This window comes from Asterias amurensis, chromosome 3 (genome assembly GCF_032118995.1).
Source record: "Asterias amurensis chromosome 3, ASM3211899v1".
In the NCBI taxonomy this organism is placed as follows: Eukaryota; Metazoa; Echinodermata; class Asteroidea; order Forcipulatida; family Asteriidae; genus Asterias; species Asterias amurensis.
The window spans coordinates 17,465,749-17,488,723 of NC_092650.1; the positions used below are offsets into that span (position 1 = coordinate 17,465,749).

General features: G+C 39.8%; 1 protein-coding gene and 1 long non-coding RNA gene across 2 annotated transcripts in view; one reads left to right on the forward strand and one right to left on the reverse strand.

Annotated features, from left to right (window-relative positions):
- The window catches only part of LOC139934352 (protein APCDD1-like), a 79,393-nt gene that overhangs the window by 25,350 nt on the left and 31,068 nt on the right, over nt 1-22,975 (reverse strand). The window contains exon 3 of the mRNA XM_071928545.1: nt 3,684-4,236. Coding sequence (XP_071784646.1) covers nt 3,684-4,236 — 553 coding nt within the window. The remainder of the gene's footprint in view (nt 1-3,683; nt 4,237-22,975) is intronic.
- LOC139935371 (uncharacterized) lies at nt 5,919-9,158 on the forward strand. The gene is made up of 3 exons (XR_011785800.1): nt 5,919-6,713; nt 7,532-7,660; nt 8,196-9,158. It is a non-coding gene; the product is annotated as an uncharacterized lncRNA (long non-coding RNA).

Consider the following 22,975-nt stretch of genomic DNA (forward strand, 5'->3'; position numbering starts at 1 on the left):
AACAAAGAACAAACAAAAAGACTGACACCACTTCTATAAATCTAACTGATTACCTCCAAAGATAATTAACAGTCAGGGAACCCAACGTACAAATTATTGTGACAAAAAAACTACGTCTCAATCCAAATTATACAATCATTCAATTATGACATCTGAGTCACCCGACAATAAAAAAAATCCCAGCAAATTCTAACTCTCTTTATAAAATAACCAGTATGCCGACAAGACCAAACTTCAGTCAGCCTCATAAAAAAAAGGGAACAATTGAAAAAATTTACACACGCATGAGAGGGCATGAGTCATCAGCATTTGGGTCTTAAATTAATTGTTTTTTAGCGCTGTGGTAGTTTCCCCCCACATTGTTAATTTATATTCACTCCACCAATTACTCATGCATAATTGTTCTTTATCTTTACGTGGTAATGAAACGCATCTCTCTGATGTTATTATTACCGTGACTGGGCGCAGAATCGCATGGGTGAAGTCAGCGTGCCATACACTCCGGTCCTCACATATTGTGATGTTTATTTCCCTCTGGTCTAATTAATAGTCTTTGGCTAATCAAGGCTAATGACTCCGCAGCTGATGATCTACAGCTTTGAAGTGGGCATTGTTTCCATATTGTTTAATGAGTAATTAGTCCTCTGTTAATGAGGCTGAGCGCTGTACAGTTTTGCTTTTTATTGTAGTAAATGAATTTAGCTGTCTCTCTTTGTCATTTATCACTGGGGGAATTATACCTAGGGCTCTTGAGATCATTGATAATGTTTGATCGTTTAATTACAGCTGTCTCCGTAAATGACGACCGAATGTAATCATTAAATATCTCATCGTAGATTACAGATAGATTACAGCATACAACTGCCATTGCATAATGACGGGTTAGTAATACAAAGAATGTGCAGGGAGGATTCTGTTGAAATACAAAAACCATTAACCTTGACGAGAGCTTTTTGTTGACTCACATGGCGTCATTTCTGGGTCGCGCCATTTTGAAAGTCTAATGATTTTCCTTGTGATACTGCACATTTGAGGATACCTCTATTACAACTTCCTTTGCTCTTCGAAGTTAAGAAGTTTTACTTAAACAGATTAAATCTTTATTGCAAATTTTAACCAAACTTCTCAACCCTTGTTTATAAAACAAACAGTTATTTGTTTTTCAAATTTCTGAATTCAGTCTTATGTTTGTTGTGTACACCAATAAAGACACAGATGATATTGAGAAAGATTCCTTTTGAAAGCCAGTTTTTCTATATCTCCAGACGTCTGTTTATTTTTGTAATATTAACAGTAATACTTCAAGCAAACAAAGACTCCATTTTGTCCATGTCACTCACAGCCATTCACACAGTACAGCGCCACATCCTATAGCTGGTCTCCACTACCCCCAATCTCATTATAATAACTCCACGTAATACAGAAGTCATATTATGCCGAACTACCAGTGACTGAAGACACACACAGGGACCATCCGACGAGAGTCAACCGTTTTTACCTTCTCCCACCTTCACATGGCGACTTCCAACAACGCCCAAAGGCAAGATATACATCCAATAATATTCAGCCGTTTATTCTTTATCCATTTTATGTCTTTCTCTTTTCCCCGTCACTCTCCCTGCCTGGACCCAGGCCTCAAATACCCATTCAATTAAGACCATCACGTCTGGTGGAACCAATGCCCCAAACGACAAACACACGGCGGGCCTTCTTTGTGTCAACAAAGACACTGCTTTTGTTGATAGCGGAAACCTGAGGCGACTCCATTCGAGATTTTTTTTTTCTTCCTCATTTATTTCCTCTTTTAAACAGAAAAAGCTGTGTCTCTTTTGCGAAATGAGATCCATCCCATTTCTCCACAAACCAAGAGCTACATTTCATCTCCCGTGCGGAATAAAAGGATGTTGTGAACATTCTCACAGCGTTTTTTCTCTCTTTCTTCATGTATTGCATTTTTTTTTTTTTTTTTGGAGGAGCGGAATCCCAAAGACAAAGCGACGAAAGAGTGAGAGATGGATTTCATCCTACCTCCTGTATCAAAATTTGCTCTCATTACGGTCTTCATTGCCTACTTTGGGTCTCGTCAGGTTACAATCCTCCCCGGAATAGGAGTGCTTTGAACCCTGAATGACAATCATTCATTAGCCGTGACTTCTATAAATTTTGTCTTTTTTGAAAAATAAAAAATAAAAAATGGGATACATCGAGGGTTTATTGTCTGTGGCTTCTGATGAAGAAAAATGAATGTACTCTTCTTAGTACTCATCTTGGTTCCTTCGTGATTTTTTTCTTCTTCTTTCATTTTTCAGTAATTCTTTCACACTTATACTAGACTGCTGGGTTGGCTGTACTGTCTACCGTCTGAGCCTGTAAATAGTTCGAAACAGTCTTCTATTCAGGCTTTTAATGTTGCGAAATATAATGGATGGGGGAACTATACTGTGTGCCACTTTAATAGTTTGCAGAACCACATAATGCACATGAAATCCGTAGACAGATTTGTTGTTATCAACAAAGAGTTTTCAAAATCCTTAGAAGAATTTTCTGGTAGGGTTGCTTGTATCTGCTTCCCGATCAGGATAGGTTGGGATGTGTGATAAACCCCCTCCCCTTCTGCAGGTCCTAAAATCGCCACGAAGCTTCCACCATGGGTTGACCATGTGCTGAGTCTTGCTTTAAGTCCTGACATTATCACAAGAGAGAGAGGGGGGGGGGGGGGCAACTTGACCAATCAGATCATTTGACTGGTTCACCCGGAGCCTACTTTCTCAAGGTAGAACAGACATCAGACAAGTGGTGTATGCGCTTATATACATAAATAAGCATATTGTACAAAGCTTTGTACTGACATTTTAATCCTATTTCTTTGACGTGGAAAGGAGTTCTCCTTGTGGACATTTAAATTCCAGTCTAATATTCCATGATTTAATCTCACACCACACCATTGTGTCAGTGAGAGAAATCAAAATGGCATTTGATTGACAAGTTCCCTTTTCAATGCATTTTTGAGAACACTCGGTTTCCCCCCGAGTACATCAACACTGTTGTGGTACATTAAGTATTAAAATACAATGATATTATTATACACGATGTGGATTATTTTAGATGTGTATCACCCACCTGTATCAACACTTATAAAGCCATCAACTTAAAGTTAACTCGAGGGGGTAGAGTGTAGGAGGTTTAAACATTCAAACCGGGAACCTATCAACAGAGGACAACAGGGTTTCCACGGTTCGGGAAAGGTCCACAGTTGGAAAATGTGTACAAATCCAGTGGGAGCTGTTTCAAAAAAGTTAAAGTATAAACCAAAGAGGGACAATAGGAGGTCCATGGTTGCAGGCGTATTGCTCGTAAGAGTTGTCAGTATAACAAGCACGTAGGCCCTACCACTAGCAAATAAATATCCTGGGTCAGAATTGACCTGGATGCACCTGGCTCCAGTCAGTGTAAGGCCGTGTCCGAATTGGCGACTTTGGCTGTAGCTACGGCTAGATCGCGCGCGTCTGCCTATTCTTCAACACTGGTAGACGCGCTGATCTAGACGTAGCTGTAGCCGAAGTCGTCGTTTCGGACACGGCCTAAGTCAGGCTGACCCGGAAGCTGGTAGGTCTGCTGCCACCTAGCGTTCAGAAGTCTCCCATTGAAATGTGCTGGGTAAATCTAATATAAAATATTCTCACCTGATATTTCCTCAATGGAGGTTGGTATGCTCTCGGTCTGTAGTACATCCTCTGTGCCCTGACCGTGTGGATATCCCCAAGATAAAGCTCCTCCCAAGACACGAACTTAGCCCACTGCGTACTGAATTCCGTAACCAGCTCATTCCTGACGATCTGTAGTTCATGCATAGCGAAATCCATAGCCTCCGTGCAGTCGGTGAAAGCGCCCTCTTGCTCCCAGTCAATGATAAGATACCGTTGGTACAGCTCTAAGTCATTACTCGTGGAGCTGAAAAACCCTGGGCAGGTCCGATTCACCTGAGTCTTTAAAGTCTTACCGAACTTTTCGTCGTACACAACCAATGTAACCTTTGATACCTGGTATTCCGCTTCGGTGGCGCCGTCGGTGACCCATGACTGCTGGCCGAGGGCTAGGGTGCCCCTGATCTTGAGTGAGTAGGCCGGGATGCGGCACTGGTTGTCGGTGTAGAAGAACTGATGTAAGCTGAAACTGGAATCGGAGTGGAACTTGTAACGGCGCAGGACGAACTCTGGTCCGGGCCGAACTTCGCATCTGTTTATGAAAAACACACAAAAAACATGTATGAGATTTCCTTGTAAACTAACTTTTAAGTCAAAATTCAAATAAATAGTTTGAAGAATTTTGCAAATTTTTAAACTCTATATCGCCCCACCCTAACACCCCTCCTTCTCCGGCCTTGCACATCAGGCAGGACGATAGGTGCGTATTTGCCTCTCGATGCCTCAACATGGAAGTGTCGTGGCCGAGCGGTTAAGAACACCGAATTCAAACTCTTATTTTTTTCTTCTGATCAGCAGAGTGTGGGTTTGAATTCCCAGCCGTGACACTTGTGTCCTTAAGCAAGATGCTTAACCATTGCTTCGTCCTTCGGATGGGACGCAAAGCCGTTGATCCCTTGTGTTGTGTAACGCATGTAAAAGAACCCAGTGCACTTATAGAAAAGAGAAGGGGTTCGCCCGGTGTTTTAGCTGTGGCTGTGTTGTATGCGCCCGCAATCACCTTTTGAACCCTTATAATAAGATGCTAATTAATTGGGTCTCAGAATTCATCACTGCAATAACCTATCTTTCTGAAAGTTTGTATATACTAAGCACCTTGAGTACCTTGTTTGGTAGACACGTGCGCTATATAAGACTTCGATATTATTTAAAGTTTGCCAAGCTTCTTACCCACTATTGGGATTAAAGTCGGTGCTTTTTTATTGTGTGGTGTCACCTCTTTATGTTTTAACTTTTTTTTCTGACATACAGTCGTATTTCATAACAATCACATAATAGTGATGGAAACAATGTTATATGTTGGTTTAGAAATGTCTATGTGAAAGTGGTAGCGAAAAAACTTCTTTGGAAGGGGGATGGGTATAAATTAACACAAAAGTTCACCCAATAGTTTGGAATTAAATTGGGTTGCCACAATAACAAAAGCTATAGGCCTACCCGAACTTTCTTGGAAAATAACATAAATCATGGTTATAAGGTGGCACTATATAAAAGACTGAAATATTTGTCTATACTAAATGAGGTTGATTAGGTATGAATTTGCCTGTGAGGGAATTATTGACCAGTAAAAATGCCCGTGGTATGTAAAAAAAAAGACTATTAATTTATTACTAAGGCCAGGATACCCGATACCAGGCATACGATCGTTTCAGGACCGGATACAAAATAATAAAGAACAAGAAAAATAACCACAAATTAAAAAAAAAAAAAAAATCTGATGAATTCGTAACTCATGATATTAAAATGGAAGACCTACCAATATTACTCAACAACAGATCGATCTTTAAGATGCCCTTGGCAGTTCCACAACAGAACCTTTCATTGATAATCAAACCAAATAAATATATCATGCAATAAAGAACTCATTATTATACCAGAACCATCATCTGGACATCCCACTCAAAACAAAAAACTGGTTTCAGATAACACACGGGATCAAGTGACAGTGGTGTATCATACACCAGTAGTGGCGCTGCAGGCCTGGTCATATATGATTACATATAGGGATACCAAGATGATGTGGTGTGTGTTTTAATATAATAAATATATATACAAATGCAAACTATTATGTACCCGCCCGTCCTAAAATGCCACCAGCAATGTTTGTTTTCTGTATCATCAAAACTGACACTGTCGTAGTCCTTTTCAATGGGGACATTCTCTTTAGAACTTCTGAATCGATTCAAAAAGGGGAATTCTTTAAACAAATTAGACCGTGGGATGATGCTCCAAATTCTGCTTTTCAGTGCTCTACCCTACACAACTACTTACATTTGGTCTAAAAATTTGAAGAAAATTCAACTTACCACCCAAAAAAAGTCGTCAAGCACAAAACTTGCACAGTATGGATTTATTCGCGAAATGAAGCACAATAATACAGCGAGAATAAATGGCTGAACGTGCAACAAAAAAATAGATGACTTATAAGCTCGGCCAATCATAGCGCATATGACATGCATGCGGATGTGTGGACCAATGAAAGAGCTTGTTTCGAAGTCCTGTGGTTTTGTGGCCCTTTTCGAAACGACGGCGCCTGCGTTGGATTCAGCTTCAGGTTCCCTTATCTCGTCTGAAGCCCTGACTGAGCGCGTACGCAAAGTACGCACAATTGCCAAAACAACCGCGGGGCCAAGCTAGCATGCGGAGCCGAAGCCGTGGTTTCGAGAAGGATTTCAGAAAGATGTCGTCTACGCTTCTCAGGAAACTTCGTCCTGTGTGAAGGGAAGAAAGTTGCGAAGATCGGCTCGTTTTATGTTACATGAAAACAACATAAATTTAATCCGAGCTAGTTCGGGAAAATAGTTATCGCTGGCAGGAGTTCGTTGGCCCAGCAGTGGTTAGGAAAAACATCATGATCATCATGACATGTGAAAATGTGTATGCTTGGACGCCATGGATGATGACATGACAGCGACCTACAAAAGACAAGACCTTCCGATCCAATTTCACCAGAAAGCACAGCGGCAGCTGCTGGTTGGAGTACCGTGGATGTACTGGTGGAAGTTGAAGGTATTTAGGCAACATTTCTTTCCAGAATAAGTTGTGCTTCAATTCGAAGCAAAGCAGTTAATCATTTTTTTTTTTTTTTTTTTTTTTTGTCAAGTCATGAAGTTAAACAAAATGAAATGCTCCGATCTCTCAAATATATGAAACGAAATCAGAGTCACGATCACATGATGAGGATACACATTTTGGTGATGAATCATGATGATGACACACATCGGTTTTAGTTATTTACTTAATACTTGAATTAATAACAAAAAACATACATCATATTCATACATGCACTGTTACAATTAGTAATTACAATTACATGTACAGACTACAGTATGAAAAATCAAAAAACATTAAATATTCAATGCACTAGGCCGATTAAAAATGTACACGATTCAGGAAAAATTAAATTGGCCCTTACTTACTAAAAACACTGAAGTGGAGGAAGGGCAAGGGTACATACACGTACCCCAAGACCCCCATACTAATCACGTGATGAAGTATGCTTGAATAATAATAAATAACATCCCCATCTTTATTCTTAAAATTCTAGAGGCAAACAACCAGATTTCTTTGAGATGTGGTATTAAAATTAAAATGTTGTATTTAAACTAAGGGGAACAAGCCTAATTTTGTTTTCAAATAAGATGAGTAAACTAGGGCCTCATTTAGGAAAAGTTTCCGTATGGCGCCACCACTTTTTCATTCGAAATAAAATAATATAGTATCTAATTTACCTGATTGATATATCCCTTTTTCTAAAAATGAGTGAAAAAGTGGTGGCGCCATACGGAAAGTTATCCCTCATTTATTTGTATTTCTTTTCTTTTCAGTATGACATGTCCGCTCTGGGTTAGTGGTATATCAACACTTTTCGCTGACAGTGAAGCGTGCAGGTAGTAGGAGAAACAAAGAAAGGCAGAAACTAATCTGAGAAAGCTAAAGAAGAACAAAAATTGAAGGTAAAAAAAAATAACTTGTTCATTACTCTCGTCCACCAGAAGAAATACTGTGCGTAACCTTCTAACCTTTTTTTCTTTTGTTTTCAGGAAAACGAGAGAAAAAACTCAAATGAATATATGGTTAACTGTTGGTATTTGTGAACAGGACCAGTATCCCTATTAAATAAAAAAATCTATATATAAAATCTGTGTAAATTTTTGCAAGAATTTGCTACAAGATAATGAAAAGTTCAAAGTATTGGGTAAAAATGTCCTCTTTATATCAAAAGCTTTCCAGTGCTCTTTATCATACGTTTTGTATGGATTGACCTTTAGTAGTTGGGCACAAGTTGACTAGGGTATAAGGGCATGCCACTTGGATATGAGAAATTCATACTGCCTAAATAAACTTTGGATTGGATGTGTACTACAATTAAGGAACAATGAGTTGATCTACCTTCACCAAAACTGTACATGTTTGCTTTTCCTACAAATTGTTTTTATTTTGTGTACTGTCTGTTCAGTCATCGAGTATGCTTTTATAATTCGCTTGCAGAACGCGAGAATAGTGATGCCATTAGCAACGAGACAACTGAAGGTGAACCACGATCAAAAGGTTGCTACGCTCTGACACTGGTGATTCTGAAACGCCTCAGCTGAACATGCTCCCCGAACAGTGTATCATGCAGATTGAAGAAGAAAGTATGTAAAGGAAAAAATCACACAGAAGATGTTCCTGTCAACAAATCAGTTTCCCCTGCACAGACCTATGCTTTTGTGCCAGTTGTGGAGTGGCTTCAAAGGACTCGGACGGGGATGTTTATTCTGATGATAACTAATTTAAACAAAATGTTGTCTGAATCATCATTTTCAATAGAAAAGTAGAAAAAAACAAGAAGAGAATTCTGCACAAGTACAATGTGTAAAAAGTAAGCTTTTGGCTTACCAAAATATAAACCTTAAAATAAATGTGGAACAATTTATTTGAGAATTGAATTAACCCATCAGTTACTGTGGTACCAGAAAGACAGTTTGGGAACTAGATTTATATTATTTTCATTCAATTTTGTAAAATCTTTATATCTTTGAAATTGTTAACGGCCCTGTCACACCATGGTGTATCGCCTTAACGTATGCCGGCGTATAGGCCAACAGAAACTAGTTCGAGCATTTTAAAAGTTCAAGAGTGCCCAACTTCCCAGAATCGCATCCATAGCGTACTGAACGTATACAAAGCGTATGACTAATGAATTGATAGCGTATCACTAACTTAAAATGAAGTTATGTATGTTACAGGTGGATACGTGAGAATACGTCAAGACTTTTTGGGGATACGCCAGGCATAGGTTATACGGCACATAAACGGATTTATTATTGTTTTAAATTGAATTGTTTGGGGGAATTTAAAAGGGCCTTTTCAAGAAAGTAACATAATTCATCATGATAACAATGAGTATTGTACTAGAAATGTGTCATGATATGAAGAGAAGAAATTAAAAAAATCTTAATGTCAACAATATCCTTTTTTTGTCAAGTTCATTCATTCAATCGATTACAATTTAATTGAGGCCTGTCTAAGCTCTGAAAACTTAGTAAATGACCAAAATGAGGCCCAGAAAGTTTGTTAGTGACATTAATTTGAAACAATTGAAATAACTCAATTGGGGAAATGATTGATGTCCAGGGATGTTAAATAATTAATTAATCTGGGAGAAAAGAGCTGAAAACCTGTAAATGAAAGCAAAATAAATAAGCCAGTATATTTTCCCCATTCGTTTGTGCACTTGGTGATTTGCCCATAGAGTTTGTGCATAGTTCTCCAGTTTTGACCAATAGAGGGCGCTATTTTTCTATAATTATTTTCTAATTAAAATAACTCATTACTGTGCAAGTTTTGCCCTTGACGACTTTCACATGTTATTCAGGACTACCATAAGAACATCTGGGGAAAAATTCAGGTAGTTGCAGAGGGTAGACCACAAAACTCGAAAACTAGAGCCCTTTTTTATGATCATCCCACGGTCTAAATCAGGATTTTGTTTTTTAACATGGCAACTCTATACTACAGAAAACAAAATTGTCGCCTCGCAGATTATGTGCACGCAACAAAATCTCACGGTTATTTGGCCCTATATAGCTGACAACGCCCCACAGTTCCTTTCTGTTTTTGTGTCGTGAGGCGTGTTAACCTACATGACAAAAGACATGGCAGCAAATTAACCGCAGGGAACACCCCCGAAGGAAATCTTATAAAAATATCCAGTTCGCGACCTCCGAGTTCGCGAACAGACTAGAGTTACAAATTGAATCTCGACGCCATGGGTTCTGTGATTTGGTATTTCGCTTCCACGCATTCTAGGGTACGACGGTGGAGGGATGGTGGGAGGGGGGGGGGTAGCTAGCTGCCAGGTCGCGACGAACAAACAACTCGCGACCCCTTCGCTACCCAAGCAATACTTATACAAACTCTTTCCTTTAGAGCGCGTGGCAGTTTCAACTTTAAGTGTTAAGTGATTTGGTTCGGGTTTGTGTCAGTCGAGGAATGTCAAAGGATATACTTGAAATATTCCCCATGTAAAAACCCATATCACATTTCAGTGTGTAGATTCATGTGAAAAATAAAGCAGTCCATCAACGTGCGTAATAAAGTCAAGATGGGTTGTTTGGTGTGAGTGGAGAGAAGTTACAGGTGTACAAAATGTATTGGTTATGTTTTCGTGTTTTGCAGTTAAGTCAAGAGCGTGTTTGATTATAATATTGTGGAAAGAATTCTGGTTTTGACAGCCTTATTTGGGAAAGTCTGTTCGGTTCGACTGCTTAATAGTGATGTGACAATGATAATGTGAAACAAACTTAGTTTTGGTGAGGATAGGTGACGGCTCTATATGTCTGACTGTACAGTATTATACTGTCTGACTGTACAATATTGTATTGTCTGACTGTACAATATTGTACTGTCTGACTGTACAACATTGTACTATCTAACTGTACGATGTTGTTTTGTCTCACTGTACATTATTAAAGACTCTGGCCACTATTGGTAATTATCAACGACCAGTCTTCTCACTTGGTGTATCTCAACATATGCATAAAATAACAAACCTGTGAAAATTTGAGCTCAATCGGTCATCAAACTTGCGAGATAATAATGAAAGAAAGAACCACCCCTGTCAAACAAAGTTGTGTGCATTTAGATGGTTGATTTCGAGACCTCAAGTTCTAAATCTGAGGTCTCGAAATCAAATTCGTAGAAAATTACTTCTTTCTCGAAAACAATGACACTTCAGAGGGAGTTGTTTCTCACAATGTTTTATACTATCATCCTCTTCCCATTACTCGTCACCAAGAAAGGTTTTATGCTAATAATTATTTTGATTAATTACCAATAGTGTCCACTGCCTTTAAACTGTGTGACTGTAAAATATTATACTATCTAACTGTACAATATGATACTGTCTGCCTGTACAATATTGTAGGCCCTACTGCTTTCTACTCTAAATATAGCACATGATGTGATACTGGAGGTTGACTGAATCGTCACTGCAATTTCTTTCATATTTCTCAATTTTCCCTTAATAATTGAACACAATTTCTGCTTGGATTTCCAAAGAGTCAGAACAGTGTCTTCGAGATGTTGACATTGTCCTGGTCCTCCAAGATCCCTCCAAACACGAGGGAAGGAATTATGCTCTAACTATGACTGTCTGCCTCTGGTATCTATAGTTTTGCTTTGGTCAAGGTTTCAAGCCATCCAACTCGTGCGTTTTACCAGTAACACATCTCTGAGTATTCCTGTTGCTTCATCAATATTTGAAAGCCTGAGAGAAAAGAAGTCACAGCAGAAACTCCCCCTCACGCTGTGGCGATGGAATAAGCCAGAACCACCAGATGTCAGTAACTATTACATTTGCCATTACACAACTCACCGGACCCCAGGTGGGGGGTTGGGGGAAAGCAGGGCCCGACTTATTAGCTCCGGCATGGCGTTAAAATTGGTAATGGATTCTTTGTGTGTTATGTGTCTCGACGGTAGAGCTCGTTTGTTCGGGTATGCTGATTAGCGAAAGGTAGAAACAACAGTGTTCAGTGAAACCTCATTTATAATTATACAGTATAGGCTTACTATGTTCGAGTATTAAATTGGTGATTGGGTTAACCTTGGGCCGGCATTCACAATTTACATTCATTAAACTGGATGATTAACATAAAGGAATATAGACGCCCCTATTAAACACTTGGATGGCCGTCACGGCAATGTTACAGTGGGCTGTATTGACGAATAAAGGTTAGAGCAGTAAAGAATCTTTAAAAATAAGAACGAACAAATGTGGTCGCAATCTTTAGGTTTGGCAGTTTTGTCAAAATGTCGTATTTTTTCCTTAAAGGAAACAACCAGCCTACACAAACAAACATCTGTGAATCCTACAAAACAAACATCTGGGAGTCCTATAAGAAAGCTTCATCAGAAATCGCAAATGAGGTTATACCTTCAGCTACGCCAACCAACCCACGTGGCGGCAATGCTTCTTAAAACACCCCTTATGTATTTTCCAACCGAACAATTTTTTTCTGCACTGCGAAATTGCACTGTCGTAGTGCTTTTCAATGGGGATTTGTGTTTGTTCTAAATTGATTTTAAAAAAATGAATCCTTAAAAGAAAAATCTTGAATGTTGTTGAGGATGGCAATTCTATACAACAGCGAAAATTGCGGACAGAAACCGCGGGTAAATAGTCTGTCAGACCGTCGCTTTAAACTTAATGACAACCCACGTGGCCGCCGTGCAGTATTTTTCAATAATCGTAACCCTCTTTGGTCGTTCCGATAAGAGCCGAGAGGCCAGAATAGAACACGATGACGGACAGATTCATTTGCCGTAGCGATTCGGCGACGGCGTGGACAGATATACAGGCGAGGTATACTCAGATGATGACACCCGGGTCTTTAACAGCAGCGAACCTTTTGACCTTTTTCCAGACTCAAAGATTGATCGAAGCTATAAAAAAAAAACTAAGTCCAAGTACACGAAATATTGGTCGAAGAATGCCGGACGTTCAATATTATTTATGTTGAGTACTTTTGGAGTATTTTGTGTAGCGAGTCCTTTTTATGATGAGCAGTGAGGTGAAAGTGAGGGGACTGAAGAAAGTCTTTAATAATAGACATACAAATCCCGTTCGATCTCGCGGAGTTCTTGATGTAAATTGCACTTGACAAGGTTAGTAGGCCTACCAAGTAACGCTACAGCAGTTGTAATGATTTTATATAATGCAAGTGTATACAGCAATCAAGAGTCAACAGTGGATTACAATCGCTCCATGTTCTTAAAATATTCCATGTATGTTAAACAGCAGAAGCATACCGTACTCGTGTATACTTGCTATGTGTAATAGTCACATCAATGTATACTCTGCTCGTCTTCTCCTCTGCTCGTCGTCTTAGCTCGTATTTTCCTGAAGACGAGCAGAGTAAACTGTTCGAAACGTCGATACCACACCGGCTATACAAAGAGCCGAACACTTCATCAAAAGAGATTTACACATGGTTGTATACCCGCAATACTATTTATCTATAGCGTCTTCCTAATCAATCTTGGAGATTCTCCATTCCTCCATCTTTCCATCTTTAATTTAATAAAGACCTTGCCGAGGATTTATCCTGGATAGAAGTAATCCTCATTTCTCACTTCTTCTTTTTAATCATCTTAATATTCCCTCATTCCAACCAATGGATATGACTATGTCACAATTTTTCACGCCCGTGAGGTCCAGTACACTGGGCCCTCCTGCCACAAGGCATTTGTGACACGGGGTAAGTCCAGTCAAAGCGACGGTGCGGCAGTGCCTCTCTGACTCACGATCATGTTAATCACACTTCCTCCATCCACAAAACCACGGTCCCCTGTACTTTCTACCGACACTTGGTGTCTTTTCTTAAACAAAATATACATGTGAACATACCTGCCATCTTGGGGAGGGGGGTGGGGGCTGACAAAAGCAGAATTTTTTTCAATAGGCTTGGCACTTTCTGCTTTTTATGAATCATATTTGTGCCTGGTGGATCGATGGATTTAGGGTGTCGGGCAGCTTGAGCCCCATCACAATATTTGACTAACGTATTTACCTTTTCTGGAGATATCAAATCTATACGTTATTGATACCGCTTGCAGCAAAATGAAATAGTCTGTCAATCTCTGTGTAAAATGTTCATTCCGCCATCTTGGTTACGTGTGGCCATTGGAAACTCAATAGGCGTGTGTAAATCCAAATAGATTGGAGCCTTGCAACTTTGATTCGTTCATTTTGGAGAGGGTTAGACTGAGGTTCAGGTTAGGAGTAAACTGAAGTTAAAGTTTAAAAAGCTGATATTTAGGGTTAGGCTGAGGTTTAAGTTAAGGCCGAGGTTTAGGTTAAGGCTTAGGTTTAAGCTGGTGTGTAGGTTTAAGCTGATGTTAAGGCTTAGGTTGAGGTTTAGGCTGAGGTTTAAGGCTGAGGTTGAGGTTTAGGTTTAGGCTGAGGTTTCGGTTTAAGCTGATGTTAAGGCTTAGGTTGAGGTTTAGGGTGAGGTTAAGGGCTTAGGTTGAGGTTTAGGGTGAGGTTTAGGGTGAGGTTTAGTTAAGGGGTTTTAAACAGCCGGGCCGTCCCGGAGGTCCAACACTCCTTACAAAAGAGATTTTAAAGTTGTTGTACCCGCAAGTTTAGCAGTTATAGCTACTTCTTTTTTTCTCACACCATGCGAAGCTCCAAACATCACTTTCGTCATCGGTTTTCATGTGAGGTTTTTGAGGCGATACAACGATGAATGCAAGGGTGAATGCTTTCCCAAACCCCAATGATAAGACGCTGGGTGCGTCTACAATAGTAATCCATCACATTTCAGCTGATTATCAGAGACCATTCCCACAGCGTGGAGTCCATTTTCTCCTTAATAAACCACTAAGCTCGATACTGTAACAATATTTTCTGTGCTACTCTGTCCCCCACCGCTGAGGAGGGGCTGCCCCCGTACGGTGCGTAGAAATGACCAAAACAAACAGCTGGTTAATACGAATCTAACCAATTACAGGGGCCGTGTCTAGTGACATCGGCGAGTCTTTAGATCTCTGCGTGGAAGCACGTGCCGCAAAGGAACTTCGTGGGTGAAGTCCTACCGGGACACGGCGACTTGTTAAGGGCCAGTGTCGCTGCTACCCGTTGAGGAAGGACGAACCCCGGACATTTTTTTTTTAGGTATGCCTTAGGTATCATGATATATATTTAGACAATATTATTCCATTGCGAGTGTAACATTGAATAATCATATTCACCTGTAAGGCATACCAGCTGAGTATGTTAACTTAAGACCGTAGTTGACACTGTCATCCAACCGAGACGCTGTAGCTATGCTCGTCGGCTGCTGGCTGGGGTCCAAATTGGATACCAGAATCATTCAAAGTGAATGGTATTATATCGCGGCGGGTTCATGTTTTTACCCATTTTGGAAATGGGCCCCACTGGCATTACGTATTCTATAACTTGTCTGAGAGAGTCTTACCGAAGTACCAATGTATAAGCATCGTATTGGTCTTGGTTGATGCGCATTTTTGGGGTATAATGGCGTTCCTTTTTGTTGACTTGACGTTTTTCTGACAGTACATAATAATCTACAATCAAAGTGTAATAACATGAAAATCTTGTTTTCGTATTTTCAAAGATAATGCAACTCGTTTATACTTTCGTAAGTTTGTCTGTTTATTAGTTTTCGGCAACCTCTTAACGGTTTACACACTAGCTGGTTGCAGCCCATCTTGCTCATATCATACAAACATTATACACTCACGGTATCAATTTAAATACTCCAACGGGAGCCCATCTTGTAAAGAAGTAAAATCTACCGACAGCTTCTCGTAAATCGCAAGAGGACAATTTCACAGCGTTTTTCATCATAACTAATAGCTTATTGGCTTACTTATGTTATGACTAGAAGTCTCCTTGCATTATTATGTTTTATATGAAGCTGGAGTTTAAATACTTCAATAGTTGTCCATACTTTTGATTAAGATGTAGGATCTTCGACCAACTTCTCTTAAATCGCAAGAGGATAACAATTTCAGAGTATTCCCCGCCATAACTAATAGCTTATTGGCGATTTCTGTATGAATAGAAAGTATCCTTGCATTTATAATATGTTTGTTATGAAGCAAGGGAGTTTTTTTTTAGACGTCTGTTGTGTGTACCCATCAACCTGTCACACTTGACTCGCCACCCCCGTCACTTTCAACACCTCCTATGTGCCGCTCCACCGTCAGTTCCGTCTCCGGAAAAAAAATCGGTCCAGCAGGCCATCCTCAGATCTCCGTAGAGATTTCACAGTTTCTGTTTTGCTGGTGTGATTAGTGTGTGTATATTGAGGGGGTATTATTACCGTGCCAGATTGGTCCATCGAGGCGGACGCTGTCCAGCTGCTAAGGTGTTTCGCACCATTGAAGGAAGCAGACGCCTTTCTCTATCTCTATATCTCTTGTTTGTAGATAGAAGATTCATCTGTGATGATCAAGGCAGATAGGTTTTTACGTCATTGATTTCGAGAGCCGTTTATAAGTTGTACAGTGTAAACAACACAGCATACTATCTGCCAAATGATGCAAATCGAACAATTGAGATTTTAAGAGATTGCATTCTAATTCTACATACTGTTCCCCCCAAGTTGCAACCTAGATATATATATCGACTTCTTTGTATTTAACATATTCTTATTCTCATAACTAATGATTTTGAAGTACTTGCATTCTTTCTATAGTAGTGCTTTCTCCGTATTCAAAGTTTGATGTCCTGTGTTGGTGTGTGTCCCCCCCCCCCCCCCCATAAACTTGAGTTTTAAGTATATATATTGCAATTATTTAATGATTTTTCTTGTCCTCAACTAAGTGTGGACATCGATATCCAGTTCCCATCTGGATATCGATACGAATATTCGAAGATGTTCGCAATTTTGTATTTTGTATTTGTATGTTCGACATGGTGTTAGTTAATCGAATCCAAACATTTGGGTGTCTCTTTGGTGAACAGCTCAGCTGGATAGGCCCGTTTTCCGATTGTTTTACCACAATCGAAGACAACAATACCCCACAAGATCGCTGTGTAGAGGTAATAACATCATTTCCGTTCCTCGTAGCGCACCTTAAAAACATTTGAGAAAAAAGTACAGTCCACATTATGTTATACCCCTCGTGCGAAACGTGCCTTGTTCAAATTGAGCGGCGATGCGGTAATGACACGGGCAATCCCATTGGCCTCATGTGACCCTCTACACGGACAATCTGAATGCACTATTCTCTGCTGCTTCGGAGTGGCCACAACGAAGCCACCATTTAAAGACAGTGGAGACTGTAATTACTCAAAATAAATGTTGGCATAACAACTTACTTGGTAATGAACAAAGAAGAGATGCTGATTATAAAACATTGTGAGAAACGCCTCCCTCTGAAGTAAACGTAGTTTTTGAGAAAGAGGTAATTTTGCACCCAAGTAATAAAAGACTTCAGCTGAAGTATTTCATTGTGTATCCGAAAGCACACAAAGTAATGCAACAAGGGCATTTTTCTGTCAGTATTCTCTTGCAACTTCGATGACCAGTTGAGCCCAAAATTTTTACAGGTTTGTTATGTTATGCATATGTTATGCCTAAATGCATAATAATAATAATAATAATATGTTGGGATACACCAAGTGATAATGTATTTGGCCAGCCGTTGACTTCACAAAGAGTTAGGACTCGTCATATCTCAAGTTAGGACGAGTAACTCTTCCTAACTTGGGATTCATCTTAAGGTCTGCATGCTACAGTGCAGGGTTGGGACTCGTCCGAAGTCCTAAGATTAGTCATAAGTTAGGAAGGTTTTGTGAAATCGACGGCAGTGCCTTTAATACGGTTTGACCGAACTACGCCATCGGACCAAACATTCACGCCCGCTATGTATCCAATCACTGCACCTTTGCGCGTTATTTGCAGTTTTGCTCATGTTACTGTTCAGTGTTTTTTCCTTCATCGTCTCGCCCCCTAAGGGTCGGTTTCCGTGGATATGACGAAAACAAATCGACCAGAGAGCACCATTAACGGAAATCGAGACGATCTCCAAGGTTTGCTTTATGGAAAAGGGTACGAACAAATACGATGATGGCAGATTTGCGACGGCACCTATTTTTAAAAATGGCGGCGGTTAGACAAAATAAACCGGATGGCGGTTAGACAAAATAAACCGGATTCATCGTGATATGACGACAATAGATTATTTATTAAAGCTGCCTCAAACCCAAGATAGGTAATCTCAGAACATAATTCAAAATCGTGATATAAACCGAAGAAATTTATCACATGAACTTTGATTGGCACAAAAACGGATGTATTTCTCCACAACCACCATTTGTAATACTTCAAACTGAAATCATCCCCAGTATGCTTTATACTATAATCAAAAGGTGCTGTACTTCTATTCTAATACAAGTCAGTTTTTAAGTCAGCCAATTATTTCAAGAGGGACTACTTAAATTCAGTAAATTTACCCTTGCTCTATCTTTATCATATCACTCCTTTTCCACAAATTCCTCGTCCTTTTGTTGATAATGAAAGAACCAAAATTTCCTCAAGTTGCCACCTCTCGAGAATCACTCAGCACTCATCTCCCCGTCACTAAACCCCCCTCATCTTAACGGCACAGACACTTCTGATTAATTAAGCTGCAATGATGTGCAACCGTTTAAGACTTAGCGAGGGGGGATCAGGGGAGCGACTCTGTACATACACACCGCCCTGGGCACGGTTCCGCGAATTAATTTCGACGGGGAATCCGCGGCATATACGGTTCGTGTGAGCGATGGTCCCGTCGTCGCGAAATCACTGTCAAAAGCTACCCCCGCGATCCAGTAATACTTCAGTGTGCATATACCGTGAGGCGGCATGCTTAACAGGCGTGAAATCTGGACCACTGCTTTTAATGACAAACTCTATAAATCTTCCTGATGATTTTTTTCTTCTTCGTCATGTTTTTAATACAACCAAAATACGGTTGGACCGTGTGGGATTCGTTGTATAGCCCTTGACACTGTGTAAAGGCAGTGCGCTTTGCCTCGAGCTGGCAGATCAGGACCCAAATTCACACTGCTGCTTAAGCAGAAGATTTTTCTTAACATTTTCTGCTAAGCAAAAAGGAGCAGGATACCAGTCATAAATTTAAGATGTCACATGGCACTTTGGCTGGTAACCTCATTCGGTAAGCATAGTTTAGTTGTGCTTAGCTACTTGTTTGCGCATGCGTAAGCAGCTCTATGAAATTGGCCCCTGTAACCCTTAAGTATAGTCGGTGCATATAAAGAAAGAAAGCATCTAAGCGCTAAAAACTGGCTAGCACTAAACCCTTTGCTAAGGACAAATAGGTTACCAGCCAGAGTACCATTCCGTTACCATTGCTTCGACTGGTACGCCCGGTCATTCCTGGCTTAGCCAAGAAATATTCTAAGCAGAATGTTCTGCTTAACAGCTTTATGATATTAGCCCCTGTACTTTAGTCAGTGGTTGAAGTATTGGAAAGAGCTATATGGGTTTATTTTTTATTTTAAACTACTTTGAATTCAGTTTCATACATGTGGTGGCTGGGCATGTGTGAATTTTGTGTCCAGTGCCGTGTACAAACAAAGACCGTTAGCACAAAACCGTTTGCTTTATAACAGATGATAGATTACCATCCAGAGTACCATACAGTTACTATTGCTACGATTGGTACCCGCCCATTTTTTGCTCCGTAAAAGCATCTCCCACTCGATGATTTTGCAGCGTCTTTTAAAGGGTACGTACACTATTGGTAGTTGTCAAAGACCAGTCTTTTCACTTGGTGTATCTCAACATAATGCATAAAATAACAAACCTGTGAAAGTTTGAGCTCAATTGGTCATCGGAGTTTGGAGAAAATGATGAAAGAAAAAACACCCTTGTTGGACGAATTTGTGTGCTTTCAGATAGGAATAAAAGACTACTAACTAGAAGTATTTTATTATGTTAGTAAGAAATTACCTCTATTTCAAAATCTATGCTACTTCAGAGGGAGCCGTTTCTCACAATGTTTTATACTATCAACAGCTCTACAATGCTAGTTACCAAATCAGTTTTTAAGTAATATTTGTTTTGAGTAAATATTTGTTTTGAGTAATTACCAAACGTGTACCTTCCCTTTAAACGCTAAAACATTAACTTTGCACTTTTCATCATTGAGAATGCTCCAAAGAATCCAAAGAATTCTAGACCAGTTTCATCAATTTGATGAGTATGATTGTCATGTTTTACCACCAAGATAATTATTTCTAAAGCTCCAAGAGGTGCATATCTTCCCGTGGCATGGATTTACCAATGATTGTGAATGACATGTACTTTCCTTCCAACGAAGTGAATTACATGGACGGTTAATTGCTATAGTCACCGTGGTATATTCACTACTAAACAGCGTGGTTTTATATCTCACTCTTCCGGTCCCCCCATCATCGGTCGATTCGCATCAACTGCTTTTTGTCCGATTCGGCCGTGACTCACGAACGTCTTCTATCCCTCCTTATATCCCTCCTTACAATAAGACAATAATACCCTCTCTTGAACAATAGGATGAGTTTTGAAAGTCATCAGGTTTCATGCTTAATTCCCCCCGTGCATGCTTCACTTCATCCGGTAGGCCTGGCTTGAAACGTTCACCAGACAAAAGACATCCACCATCATCTCAAAAAAATGTAAGATGCCAATCATGAAGTGCATCTTTACAAAGAATGCCAGATAAAATGTATTCGTACCGTTCGGCAAGAAATTTTGCTTAAAGGTACTGAACACCTTAGGCAATTGTCGAAAAACCAGTATTATCACTTTGTGTCCCAAACCTATGCATACAAAATAACACAGTGGAAGTTCGGACTTAATATTGCTCATCGCATTTGCGAGAGAAAGGTGCAAGAAAACTTACCCTTTTTGTGTGCCTTCAGATGCCTAAAAAGGGCTTCTCTGCTGTCGGCCTAAAGGCTTTCACCAGATTTGAATATTTGAGTGAGATATGTTACATCCTTCTCAAACAATACATTTTACTTCAATGTTTTTATACTATCAACATCTCTCCACTGCTCGTTACCAAGTAAGTTGTATAATGCTAACAATTGTTTTGCGTAACTACCAAGTGCCCAGTGCCTTTAAGCGCCGCTATATTCGATGCTTCCCAAGTTCTGTGACTGAGCATCTTAATGTTTCCAAGTATTTAAGGCAAAAACAATTACGTTTGCTTTGGCGGAATCTAAATCGAACATCCACTGCTCTGACTTCTCACTGTAGGATATCATAGATCAATAACAGTATGTACTGGCCGATCTAGCAATTAAAGAGGGTGATTGTCACCGAGCATTTAGCGGGAGGTCTTGATGAGATCGTAAATGGGGGGGTTTTAAGCCCATCGATTGACGGGAGGGATTTAGAGCGTTCAATACCTGTATCTGGTTGCTTCTGATGGCTGACCGTCGCACCAGAATCGAAAGCAAGCCTTTTTAAAATTATTATGCGGCAGCCGTTTCTAATGCGCAAATCGTACACCGGTAGAACATAATCCAGAAAGTATAGGCTGCATGGGCCGCTTGGAGTTTTCTTCAAACAAGCGAAATTTTCGTCATATCCTTAGGTTTTACACGCCCCCCCCCCCATCCACCACATGCCAGCCGTACTTACAGACAAAGTAAACATTTGGCGTTGGTACCGTTCAATTGTTTAATCCTTTAAATATTGATATATACAATAAGTTAAGATTGAGCGTGGTGTGGATTTCAATATGTCGGTTATTCAGTAAACACAATCTGAGAATCGTAGCCACATCACTTCGATGGTTCTCACACTGCTTTACACTATCGAAAGCTGCTGTTCTTGTGAACGAGTAAGTTTGTTTTTAATAGCTGTTAAGTTTTTGTTGCAGTGAATTTTAAGAGTGGTAACCAAACCTCCCCTTTAAATTGGTGTGTAACTTCTTGTTGTATCAATTCTTGATCATTTTTGTTCCTATCTGGGCCCAATTTCATAGCGCTGCTAAGCACAAAAATTTGCTTAGCATGAAATTTCTCCCTTGATAAAAACCGGAATGCTAACCAAATTTCCAAGTGATTTTCAGGACCAGCAAACAACAGCTGAATTCCAGTAAGAAGCAACATGTAATGACTGGAAATTCGGTTGGCATTCCTGTTTTTATCAAGGAAGAAATGTCATGCTAAGCAAATGTTTGTGCTAAGCAGCGCTATGAAATTGGGCCCTGGTGCATTGCTCTTTCAACCTTGCAAATTCGAAATCGTTGTCCAAACTGAGAATCCCATATTTTATCAGCGCTTCGAATTCGAGTTCCCGCAGTTATGAAAACAGTCTAATGAAATGTTCAATATTGATATTTTATTTTTCTCCAAACGTGCCGAGAAATCCCCTCAACGTCTTAAGTAATGCTCGCATTAAGCCAACACCCCCTCTGGGTATAGACTCTAAAATTGTACAAGACATAATGCACCTTAAAGGAACACGTTGCCTTGGATCGGACGAGTTGGTCAAAACAAAAGCGTTTGTAACCGTTTTTTATAAAATGCATATGGTTGGAAAGATGTTTTAAAAGTAGAATACAATTATCCACACAAGTTTGCCTCGAAATTGCGTGGTTTTCCTTCTACTGTGCGAACTAACATGGTCGGCCATTTATGGGAGTCAAAATTTTGACCCCCATAAATGGCCGATGTGTTAGTCGACAAGGTAAAAGGAAAACCACGCAATTTCGAGGCATGTTTGTGTGGATCATTGTATTCTACTTTTACAACATCTTTCTACCCATATGCATTTTATAAAAAAACGGTTACAAACGCTTTTCAAAGACCAACTCGACCGATCCAAGGCAACGTGTTCCTTTAAAGGGATTGCGTCGTTGGGTTTGTCTAAAGTCAAGGACCGATGAAGTCATTCCTTACAATTGTGTAAAAAGAATGCCAAAAAGGGGGAGGGGGCTATGACTAATCATATTGAGACAAACATTGTCGGTTGTAAAAATTATAGCTTCATTTTTGTAATAACGTTCCAAATGGACTTCGTGTACTTTCATCCCACCCTTGTTTGAAACATACCACCATAATCACTCACAATTGAACATTGCAAATATCAGTATTCATTATTAACATATAACTGCAGTCTCGTTCTGAGCACGTCTCATCAATTCGAACGCTGAGCGATGTCTACAGACAGCATCTCTTGCTCCTTATGAGTCTGGAGAGAAAAAGGTCAATCTTGTTCCTGTGTAGTTTACTCAATCAACACATTCTT